The sequence below is a fragment of the Myotis brandtii genome, unplaced genomic scaffold, assembly GCF_000412655.1.
Source record: "Myotis brandtii unplaced genomic scaffold, ASM41265v1 scaffold326, whole genome shotgun sequence".
Classification (NCBI taxonomy): Eukaryota; Metazoa; Chordata; class Mammalia; order Chiroptera; family Vespertilionidae; genus Myotis; species Myotis brandtii.
Window position 1 is genome coordinate 614244 of NW_005362534.1, and position 12548 is coordinate 626791.

The following is a 12548-nucleotide window of genomic DNA, read 5'->3' on the forward strand; positions in this document are numbered from 1 at the left end:
TAATTTAAAAATGGGATATCTTTCTGGCACAATCTTAAGTATTGCTTCCATGTTTTAAGCTTCCTAAGGGCAAAGTCTACCTTTTTAGTTTACCACTCTAACCCAAGGTCCTGACCTCATTAGGTGCTAAATAAATAAATGGACAAATATATAATAAGAATTATATTTTTACTGATTTATAGCCTGAAATATATTTCCAAAGATATTAAAAGTGTATATATTATCTATCTATATTTGTATTATGTATAGTTAATACAAGTAATTTTCACTTTAAGAATGTATGTTTTATTTTTCTACACATTCTTCGGTTTAATCTTTCTTCAGGAAACCCTGAAGAAGCAAATCAGATTTGTACAACATGAACCTTAGGAATGATTCTAACAGGAGGTAAAACCTCATTTTTGCTTTAAAAGTAGAAAAGTGAATAAAACAGGAAACTGCTTCTAACACAGGAAATGACTTATTGCTAGATGAAGAGAAGAGATAGGTGAAATAGAGAATAGTAAACTCACAGGACAGAGGTGAAATTTGAGAAGGCAGAAGGTAGGGCAGTGAACTTAATAGGAGGTAGGGGTACAATGATAGAGGGTGATCGGAGAAGATATGGTACATGACTCCCTAGGGTGGTACGTGTAGTTTAAAAAGAAATATTCAACATTATTATCACCTTGAAAAATTTTTTTTGTTAATCCTCACCCAAAGATATTTTTTCCATTGATATTTTTAGAGAGAGTGTAAGGGAGTGGGAGAGATAAGAGAGAGAAACATGTTACACATTGATTGGTTGCCTCCTGCCCATGCCCCGACCAGGTCCAGGGATCAAGCCTGCAACCAAGGTACGTGCCCTTAACTGGAAATGAACCCTTGACCCTTCAGTCTGAGGGTCAACACTAACCACTGAGCAAAACCACCTAGGGCTCTCCTTGATTTTTTTAAAAAGCTAAAGTCTTCATCATACATACTCAAGAAACAGCACTTACACTTTTTTGCAAAAATGCAGCTGTGCTCTTGATAGGAATGAGTTGAATCTGAAGATCAGTTTGGGGAGTAATGCCATCTCAACCATATTAAAATTCCTGTCCACAAATAGGGGATATCTTGCCTTGGCTGGAGGCAATACAAAGATGATTCTCAGAACAAGCAAGGCATGGGGCAGATTTTAACAACAGAAGAGGCCAGAGATGCTGAAGTGGTGATATCTACTGCTCCTAAGAGGGTATCCTATATAATAAAAGACTAATATGCAAATAGACCAAATGGTGGGATGACCAGTCGCTATGCCACGCACTGACCACCCAGGGGCAGATGCTCAATGCAGTAGCTGCCCCCTGGTAGTCAGTGTGCTCCCACAAGGGGAGTGCTGCTCAGCCAGAAGCCAGTCTCAAGGCTGGCAAGTGTAGCAGCAGTGACGAGAGCCTCTCCCACCTCCGCAGCAGCGCTAAGTATGTCCGACTGACAGCTTAGACTCGCTAAGTTGTCAGTTGGACATCCCACGAGTGCTCCCTGACTGTGAGAGGGTACAGGCCGGGCTGAGGGACACCACTCCCGAGTGCTCGAATTTCGTATACTGGGCCTCTAGTGTGCATACAAAGGAAGGGGCATGTATGGGCTGCAAAGTGGATGCTGAGCCAACACGAGAACAACAGACTACTTTTGAACTTGAACAATAGGTTGGAACAAACTAGACAGAATTCAACATTAATTTATTTATTGGGCTCACATGTTTTTATTAGCCATTACTCCCACACTTTTGAGCTGACTCAGCTCCCTATGCATATACACTCCCACCCCCAGGGCTCTAACAAATCTTTAAACAGAATCTCTTCTCCCTTTTCCAAATAAGGTCCCCCTCTCCCACCCTAGCAGCTACCCTGTGACCCAGCCACATATTGCCCTAATACTTAGATACAAGAAATTTCAACTGACTACAAGTTTTAACAGCAACCTACCAACAGCATGTGAATGGATACCAAAAGCCAGTGCTAATGGAAATGGAGTTTCCAGAACAAGGAAAATGAGAGTTTCACTGAACTGCCAGCCTGGCAGAGTGCATCTGGTGTACTTTGTCACTGACAAGCACCATGTTTCCAAAGGGACATCTGTTATCTGCAACATACCTAGAGGGTGGATCAGGGCTATGAAGAGGCTAAAAGCCAAGTCTCATGGGAACAGAGGAAGAAGATGGGTGTTTAGAGAAGGTCCCATTTACCTGTGAATGTGTTCTGTAAGATTCCACAACACTAGGTTAAGGACTGAAATCTCACTAATGCCTCACTTTACTACAGGAATTAGTGAGAAGTAAAGAATAAAAATCTATTAGAGTGATAAAGCCATTTGCACGTTAGAGGCCCAGACTGTGAGTTTTGTGAGTTTTGAAAATTATAAGTTTAAACACCACATATGTACCAATAACTCCCAGGTTTTTATCTCCAGCTCAGACCTCTCCCTTGACTTCTAGACTCATATATCCAACTGCCTACTTACCAAAACTTCACTAAACCCTTTATCTTCCTCCCAAAACTTGCTTCTCTACAACTTTCTCTATCTCAGTAAATAGCAATTCCATTCTACCAGTTGCTCCAGCCCAAAACCTTGGAGTCATTCTTGACTTCTCTTTTTTCCCACACACCTTACACTCAATTCACCAGTAAATCCTGTTGTCTCTATCTTTGGAATTTCTCCCAAATTCCACCACTCTCAGCTGTCTCCACTGCAACCACCTTTGCCTGAGCCATCATGCTCCAACTGGAGAAGCTTCGTAACTGGTCACACTGCTTTGCTCCTTGGCCCCTTATGATCAATGTTCCATGCAGCTGGTGGAGTATGTGAAGGTTCAGGATGAGCTACCCCATAATGTGCTACAGTGTTATGCAGATTACCTTGAGCCAAAGGCAATTTTAGCTGCAAGCTCAAGAAAAACTTCTGCCCACCCCTCCCCAAGAAGAATTTGAATTAGAGGCCTTGCCCATAGAGATTATCAGAGATGACTTCTTTGGATCTATCTATTGGGTAATTTAGTAATTTACTATTTCTTTTATAATCTTGCAATGACCTTTTGAAGCCGCGAAGGCACCTTTACCTCATCCTTAACTCAGGACGTCTTATATGCCTCAACCGCCCTTTCTATCTCTGAACCTCTCATATATGCGAGGTCTCTTACTCTCTCATGTATATGGGGTTCCCCTGGACACGAGCTAAAATTTGATTTTCTCTTGTCAGTCTGTCTCCTGTTGATTTAATTATTCATTCAGCCAAAAATAACCAGAAGAGGGAAATGGGGATTTTCCCTTTCCCTACAAGTGATTCTTCTCACGCCCTATTCAGATGTCACTGGTCTGCTCAAAACTCGTGGCTTTCCTTCCCACTCAGAATAAAAGCCAAATTTCTTCACCCCTCAAAGATAAGTGAATAAAAAAACCTCTATATGTTCCATGGTCTTAGTCTATAAACCCATCTTGGACTAGGACTTTTTTGATTCATTCAATTTCTTTAATGGTTATAGGTCTAATTAGGATTTTATGTTTTTCTTGAGTTAATGTTGGTAACATTTATCTAGAAAACTGTCCATTTACATTTTCAAATTTACTGCCAAAAAGTAGTCATAGTATTTTTTCCATTTACTCCTATATTGTTAGGGTGCTCCTCTTCTCCCATTGCCCTGCCAGTTTACCCATTTATTAGTCTTTTCTAAAAAACAGCTTTTGATTTTGTTAATATTATTAGTTTTATATTACATTATTACTTCTATCTTATTATATTATTTATTTTCCTCTATTTTCTTGGCTGCATCCTGTTGGCCTTTTCTTGATCTTGAGTTCATTAATTTTTAAATTTTTCTTCTTTTCTAATATACACATTTTAAGGTTTTAAATTTATCTTCAAATCCCACTTTAGCTATATTCCATAAATTTGTGTTTGGAATGCTTTTGTGATTATTCAGTTCTAAATATTTCATAATTTCCATTTTAATTTCTTCTTAGATCCATGAAATATCCACGATCTGTATATCCATGACCTACTTAGATATATTTAGAAGTGGGCTTAGTAAGATTCCAGACATATTTGGGAGGGCTTTAGCAACTGTTTATTATCACTCTCTAATTTTCTTTCATTTTGGCACAAAAATGTGGTGTACATAAATTTGATTTTTCAGTGTTTTTGACACTTTCTTTTTTGAAAAATTCATGACAAGTTTGGGTAAAAAGAAAGTATCAAAAATACTGGGGAGGGTGTCGGGGGGTGGGATAAGAGATCAACCAAAGGACTTGTATGTATGCATATAAGCATAACCAATTTACACAGACACTAGGGGGGTGAGGGCACGTGCTAGGGGGTTGGGGGTGGCTAGCGAGAGGTCAATGGGGGGAAAAGGAGACATTATTTAAAAATAAAAATATGCACTTTGCAAGATTAAAAAAATACTATTTCCTATTGGTGGAGCACAGAGTTCTATGTATGCATACTTGATCAAGTTTGTTTCTTAGGGTGCTTAAATCTTCTATGTCCTAATTATTTCTCTGCTTGATCTATTAGTATCTGAAAAGGGGGAGTTTAAAGACTCCCACTATGATTATGGACTTAACTTCTACAATTAAGGTCAAGTTTTGCTTTATACATTTTGAAGCAATGTTGTTAGTATTCTGTGGGTTTAAAATTGCTTTATTTTCTTGGTGAATTATCCTTTTATCATTTAGTAATAACACTTTTTTAAATTTCAAAATCTACTGCTTGGCATTAGTATAATTACAACAATTTATTTTTGGTTTGCATTTGCCTAGTATATTTTGTCCCACTAAATTACTTTCAACCTTTCAGTACCCTCTGTTTTAGATTTTGTCTCTTATAAACCACATGTATCTTTATTTACTTTTATTGATTTCAGAGAGGAAGGGAGAGGGAGAAAGAGATAGAAACATCAATAATAGAATCATTGATCAGCTGCCTCCTGCATGCCACCACACTGGGGATAGAGCCTGCAACCCAGGCATGTGCCCTGACCTGGAATTGAACCATGGCCTCTGGGTTCGTAGTTGATGCTCAACCACTGAGCCACGCCAGTCAGGCAAACCACATGCATCTTAACATATTTTTAAATAATTTTTATTATCTGGCTAATTTTAAAATGTACATTTATTGTGATTACTAATATAGTTGGACTTATTTGCATCTTCTTGTTTTGTCCTTTATGTTTACAGTGAATGTGTTTTTTTTTTACTTCCTGTTTTCCCCAAGCATTATTTTCCTTCCTTCTTGTGGAGTTGTCAAATTTTTTTTGTTCCTCCATTGCTTTAAAAGTTATATATTCCACTTATTTTACTTTAATGCTAATGCTTAAACATGAACTCCTGATTTAAAATATGTAATACCTCTATCTTCCTTCTTAATGTGATAAGGGTCTTAGAATGCTTTACCTCTAGTCCCCTCCCATTCTTCTGCCATATTATTACTTTCCAATATTTAATTATATCTTTTAAAAATTATTACTATTTTTTCCATTACTCCATGTTTTAGTTTTTTCATTCTTCTCATTTTAAATTCCATTGCTGCTAAATAGCATTATTTAGTTACTGTCCTGGTCTCTTAATAATCTGCTTTTTATAACAAACTAGAGGCCCAGTGCATGAATTCGTGCACCAGTAGGGTCCCTTGGCCTGGCCTGCGGGATCGGCCAAAACCAGCTCTCCGACATCCCCTGAGGGGTCCCGGATTGCGAGAGGGCGCAGGCCAGGTCAAGGGATGCCACCGGTGCACGATCAGGGCTGAGGAGGGACATAGGAGGTTGGCCAGTTGGGGAGGACCACGGAAGGGCTCCAGGGCATGTCTGGCCCATCTCGCTCAGTCCCGATTGACCGGACCCCAGCAGCAAGCTAACCTACCAGTCAGAGTGTCTGCCTCCTGGTGGTCAGTGCACATCATAGCGACTGGTTGACCGGTCAACTATCTGCCCCCTGGTGGTCAGTGCACATCATAGTGAGCGGCCTTAGGATATCATTAGCACATTATGCTTTGATTGGTTAAACGGATGACTGGACACAGCATATTAGGCTTTTATTATATGGATAATCTGCAATTACAGTGAACACTGCCTTGATCATTATTTTTCTTTTTGATCCATATTCTCTTATCATCACTTTGTACTGAACAGTTTTATAAATGAGCCTTCAAACAGAGCTGATCTTGAAGAAATGCACAAAGTTAGTATTTCTTATCTGGCCAAAATAAATCTAGGAATTTCTTTTTTTTAAGTCAACAAATATTTGAAGATACTTCTTAGAATACATACTTATACTCTCTCAATATATAAAATCAAACTTGCAAAGGATCTTTTTATAAACATAGCTCTCTCCTTCTTTTCTTGAAGATTCAAATAATATTAAGCAGCAAGTATATTTGGCAAATTACTAATGGAAAAAATTCTCTTTCATGGATATAGGAAAAGGAATTGGTTGACATGCTAGCTGATATGAACAAACTATTGTCTCTAACAGAAGAATGTTTATGAGTTTGACAGTAACACTGAATGATTTCTAACACATAAAATCAATGTAAGTTGATCTTGATTTAAGAAGCAAATCAGAAACAGAGTTCAAAGCTTGTAACAGCTGACATTGAAAAAAATGCCTCATAAACATCTGCACATATCTACTGTAGATGGGGAGATATAGCATAAACTTTAGAAAGCATTATTCTAGCTCACTTATTTTTTGTTGTGGTAAAGTATACATAACAAAATTATTCATTCATTTTTACAGAGTGGTTAAGTGGCATGCCTAAGATCACTCAGAAAAGATGAAGCCCTAAATGGGTTGCGATTCTACAACTGTGAAGACCAGCTATTGGGGTAGGGTGGGTGTGGTTGGGGGAAGGTGGGAAGGAGTAGGATTCTACATGTTCAGGCTCATGGGATTTCCCAGCAGAACCATACCTGGAGTATTCTGGTTAACTAGCAGAGCTTGACAATGCAGCTGGGAAGGGGAAAAGAGGACAAACATGAAAGCTTCTCACCAACTACCCCCAAAATAAATACAACTAAAGGCTCAGTCCACTTTTTAATCATTAAAATGTTAGAGAGAAAAGTCCAACACTGCAGATTTGCTTTAACAAGAATAGTTCTTTTGCTTCCGGGGGATTGCAAGTCTGGATCAATAGCTAGGTCATTAGGATGGCTCAGAGCCTGCAGGACTTAAGAGTAACTTTCATTTGTGTGGAGCACTGCTTGATGAAAAGGGAACAAAACTAATGAGGTCTCTATGTTCAAGGATCTCACCATATCAGTGGAAGACATAATATGTTCAAAGACCAGAAAGAATCAGTAACTGGATCCAGGCCTTTAGGAAAGGGAGCATCGTGGGCCAAGGTGGTAAGCCAAGGACATTTGGCCTGGGTGTGTGTGGCCTACATCAAAGTCTTAACACCACCAATAGCACTCACTATTTAGTGATTGCCTACCACAATGCCAGGCAACAGACTGGGCACTACTTTTTCTTCATAATACTTCAATGGAGGCAGGTGTTATTATTTCCATTTTACAGATGAGTGCATGGACTCAAAGAGGTCAAGTACATGTCATTCATTGAAAGCAGAAGTAGGGATTTAAACCCAGGTGTGACACAAGAACCAAGCTTTATCAGTTCGCCTTATAGCCCTTTCCATCACAGTAATGAAAAGAACAGCCTTTCAACTTGTATTTTAAAACACTTTGATTGGCGTGGCTCAGTGGTTAAGCGTCGACCTATGAACTAGGCGGTCAGAGTTCAATTCCCGGTCAGGGTACATGCCTGGGTTGTGGGCTAGATCCCTAGTGTAGGGCGTGCAGGAGTCAGCTGATTAATGATTCTCTCTCATCATTGACATTTCCCTCTCTCTCTCCCTTTCTGAAATCAATAAAAATATATTAAAAAACACTTTGTAGATATAATTACAATATATTTGAAAGAGGAAGACAAAAAATAACCTCCGTTCACCTGCTTACTCCTTCTTTAGTTCTCAATTTGAATATCATCTCTTCCAGGACTCCTCTGCTCCCCACGCTAGGCTAACCTTCCAAAACAAGAGCCACAGTCCCTCATGTGCAATTTCAAAAGCCAATAAGCTCTGAAAATTTCTAATGCTTTCCTAAGTTTGCAGCATGCTCATTTGGTGGCAAAAGGTGACCTGAATTGATATAAAACTATTTTCAGTCTTTACTTTCCTACTCAGTATGAATATTCATATTCTGATGTGGAAATAATAATGTGTTTGATTAAGGGGTGCTGCCCAGACTCCATTGCAATTATTATAGAACTAGAGAGGCCCGATGCACGAAATTCGTGCAAGAGTAGGCCTTCCTTCCCCTGGCTGCCAGCACTGGCTTCCCTCTGGCACCTAGGACTGGGGCTTCCCTCCGGTCGCCCCCTGGGCTTCCCTTGCAGCCCTGGCTTTGTCCGTCCGGAAGGTCGTCCAGAAGGACATCTGGTCTAATTAGCATATTACACTTTTATTACTATAGAAGATATATAACATATGCATATTACTTTTCTAAAAATCCAAACATTTCTGACTTGCAAACCACATCTGGCCCCAGGGGTTTCAGACAATGGATACTGGTCTTATACCCTATGCATAAATCTCACTGCACTACAATAATTTATTCTTCTGTGTGAGTCCAGCCACCTGACAGAGTGCCTTGCATATAATAGGTACACAATAAATATTTCCAGAATGAGGAAACAAGACTGAGAAATTTGCTAAGGGATAATGGTTAGTGGCTTGGGAGTGACCATGGCTCTCAACTTGCAGGCCAGGAATCTAACCATGGAATGCCACTTACTTCTCTGACAGGAGGGTCCTATAAATAGTTGCTGTTGATTGAAGGCAAGCAACATAGCTGCTGTCTTCACTAGGAATAAAAATAGTCCAGTTTTCTTATATGATGGGTCCACATATAACTTTAGCCTGGTAATGCAAAACAGCAGGCATACTCATGCTTCAGACCATATGAGCAGCTTCAGAGGTCCCCCGGAATTTGGGAGCAGACCTGAATTTGGGTCTGACCCTAGTAACCTTTCTGGCCTGCAGTTTTCTCCTCTGTGAAACAGCAACCAGAATAAGCCCGAAGGCCCTGCCAGGTGGGTAGCTAACAAGGTGATCCACGGGAGGGACAGCAGCAGTCGCCCCACACTCCAGAGTGAGATGCAAACCTCAGGAGCTTCTTCATTCCTGTCTACTGTCCTCCAAGTCCAGAGTTCATCATCCTCATTCAGTGGGCTCTGTCCACCTACACACACCTTCTCACCCAAAAGAAGCAGAGTCAATGCAAAAAGACAGTGGGCAAAAAATTCTGTGAAGAGTAGCCACACAGCCTTTTGATCCCCTGACTCATAGTTAATCACAGGCCAGCAAGATTTAATTTAAAGAGGAAAGCTCTCAACTGCAAAGTCTCAGGACCCAAGAGGGGACAGGGGATGATCCCTTCTTACCTGGTAACACAGGATGGTTTGCTGAACCAGCCTAGCGTAACCGTCCAAGCGGACCCCGGAATTGCTCCTGCTCCTCATCTCCGCGATGCTCCCGTTCCCGGGGTCCCAGGGCCCGACCTGCTGCGCGGAGGTGGGACGCCTGGGCTGCAGCTGTCAAACGGGCCTGGTTCCAAACACTCACAGTCTCAATCAGTTCTTGGGATGGAGCCCGGCAGTCGGAGGTCAGAGCTTGCAAAAAAGATAGAATCTAAGTATGATTGGAAAACAACCAGAGTTTCATGAGGTTGGAAGGCGCGGAGGCGGGGACGGCAGCTGGCCCTCTGGCGGCCCCGCGGGAGAATCGGGGAACTGGATTCCGGGCGTGGGGCTAGGACACCCCCGCCGAGCCTTTTTCGTCTAAAGGCGGTCGCGAGGAGGCCCGGGGGAGGACCCCGAGCCCGATCCTACCCCACAGCCATGGCCCCGCCCCCACCACCAAACAGAACTGCCCGGGCTGCGGCCTGAGGGGAAGGAGAATAGGGAGATCCCGGGAGCAGCGGGGAACCCGGATCCCTCCTGGAGCCCCTTACCTACCCGAGAGCTGCCGATTGCAGCGGAGGCTGGAGAATTAGAGCTGCTTGCTGCAGCCACCTAGAATGCCCCGACCCTGCCTGAGCCCCGCCCATAGCCCCGCCTCCGCCCCCGCCCCCGACGCGGAGCGGAGCGGAACTCACGGAGCAAGGTAGGCGTGGGCTCCGCTAGGGGCCCAGGACGCCCCAAAATCCCTCCCCAAAATCCCTCCGGCGCAACCGGTCCCGCCTTTCCGAGGTGTGTTGACAGTCCGGCACCCGCCCTCTAGTCCTGCCCCCAGGTCTGTCCCCACCAGCGGAGCGGAACCCTCCTCCAAGGGCGTGGGGGTAAAGGAGGGCTCCGGGCTGGGCTAGAGGCAGCCTGGAGGAGGCTCCCAGAATGAGCTGCCAATCTCACCAGAGGCGGGAAAAATAAGCCCGCCCACTGCAGCCTCCCAGGCGCCCCTCTGAGGGCTGGGTTCCTCGCCTAGCCCTTGGCTGAGTCTCCGGGCCTAGCGGAAGTGGAATAGTGGGGTCCAGTAGGGAAGAGAAAGGGGGTGGCTGGGACAGGGTCCCTAGCGCCCCCAACCCCACTCCTAGTCATCTGGACGCCGCTCACCCGGCCAGACCTTGCAGTTAATCTCCATAGGCCTACAATTTGAAACTTGGATTAGTTTATTGTGACCCATAATTACCTACACTTCACAATTATTGGCCCAGTATTCATTTTCTACCAAAATTTGGCCCCATGTGAATTCCACTGGACAGCTTCTCTAATGTAATTATTGTTTCCACAAGCCCATGGCTTGCTTCACCCAACAGGCCCTTCCTCCTCCTCCTTGCCTATCTGAAGCCTATCTTTCCTTTAAATGTCCGCACAGTTCCTCCCTCCAGTTAGTCCTCCCTATTCTCTGAATTCCCATAACAGTTTCTTTGCTAAGAGCTTAGGTCTTGGAGTGAATTCAAATTGACTTTAAATTCCAGATCTGCCATTTACAAGTGGTGTGAGCTTAGGCATGCTATTTTAGCTGTTTCAAATTCACTGTTTTCATCTGTAAAATGTGGGTAATAATAGGGTGGTTATGAAGATTAAGAGGATGACTATAAAGCACGTAGCACCATGCCTGGTTCCTAGAAAAGTACTTCATAAATCATAGGTGTTTTCATCATCATTTGACGACAATGTATTGCCTCATTGTAATTTTTTTTTTCATGTACAGCATGTTTTTCTAACTGGATTGTAAGTTATTTATGGAAACCGTCTTTGGTATTTCCTACCATGTCTGCTATAGTGTTGAGCATGTAGTTGTAGTTTAATTAATGTTGAATGAATGAATGAATGAATGAATGAAAATCAATCCTGCTCAGCTGGATTCCCCTGTGTATAATCCCTAATCAGGTTCATTTAAAAAATTCTGTAACGTAAATCTGTGTCACTCAACTAAAGTGCCAAACCCTTCATCTCTCACATAGTTTTTTATTTTCTTACTTAAGTCTGGATAACTTTCTCTTTTTTGAATTCTTGATCTTCTACTTTATTTATCCAGATTGTCCCCAGGCCAGTGGGAGATCCACCAAGGAAAGTTTGTGACCTAGAAGTTCTTGAGCTCATAAGCCTTTTACGGATAGCTCAAACCTCCCCCATATAATCTTTGCCCAAACTTCTAAACTCCACCCTAGTCTCTCCTCTCTCAAAACCATTTGGCTTCTTTCTCTTTAATACATACTTGTCTCCAATTTTGCTGGATGAGCCATGATTTTGCCGATGCAGCATTTCTAATTCTGACTATAGATTTCATATATTCTATTTCTACCGACAAAGCTTATCACAGAAATCATCCCCAAACATAAGTGACTACATAAACAGCATTTTACATACTTAAAAAAAATGTATATATAGAAATCTTTTTTGTACTTTTTTATTTTATTTTTTATTCTTTATTGATTAAGGTATTACATGTGTTCTTATCCCCCCCACTGCCCTCCCAACCCACCCCCATTCCAATTTCTTACACATTTGTTCTTTTGGATTAAAGTGTACAATTCAATGTGATGCAACACTTGCCTGACCTAGTGACTTAGTTGGTTGGAGCGTCATCCCGTGCACCAAAAGGTTTCGGGTTCATTTTCTAGTCAGGGCACGTACCAGATTGACCCCTGGTCAGGGTGTGTGGGAGGCAACTGATTGATGTTTCTCTCTCTCTCTCTCTCTCTCTCTCTCCTCTGCCTCCTCCTTCTCTCTCTCTAAAATCAGTAGACATATCCATGGGTGAGGATTAAAATAAATAAGTAAAAAATAAATGTGATTCAATACTTATATGTAAAATTTTGAAGTGAATAGCTTTATAGATGAGAAAAAAAATGTCTTCTTTGTAGTTCACGTGGCCTGCCTTGGGTGTTTTTGCCAAAGGAGTTAATTCAGGGCTGCAAATGTGGAAGAAATGTGACCTCCGCGTTCAACACAAGATTCAGTGCATGAGAAAGATCAAACGGTACTCCCTGGCCCTCTGCAGGCCCTTTGCTCAGACACACCCTCAGCACC

At 42.1% G+C, this 12548-nt stretch overlaps 1 protein-coding gene across 4 annotated transcripts in view; it reads right to left on the minus strand.

The window, feature by feature from the left end:
- Positions 1-10120, minus strand: part of PHKA2 (phosphorylase kinase, alpha 2 (liver)) — a 60544-nt gene extending 50424 nt beyond the window's left edge. For 3 of the 4 annotated variants that reach the window (XM_005870942.2, XM_005870941.2, XM_005870940.2), the window contains exons 1-2: positions 10032-10120; positions 9459-9686 (exon numbers count right to left, since the gene is read on the minus strand). In XM_005870942.2, the coding sequence (XP_005871004.1) occupies positions 9459-9536 (78 nt within the window). In that variant the 5' untranslated portion in view covers positions 9537-9686; positions 10032-10120. Of the gene's footprint in view, positions 1-9458; positions 9687-10027 lie in introns of all 4 variants that reach the window. The other variant, XM_014543452.1, reaches the window with a different exon arrangement.
- Positions 10121-12548: the final 2428 nt, after the last annotated feature.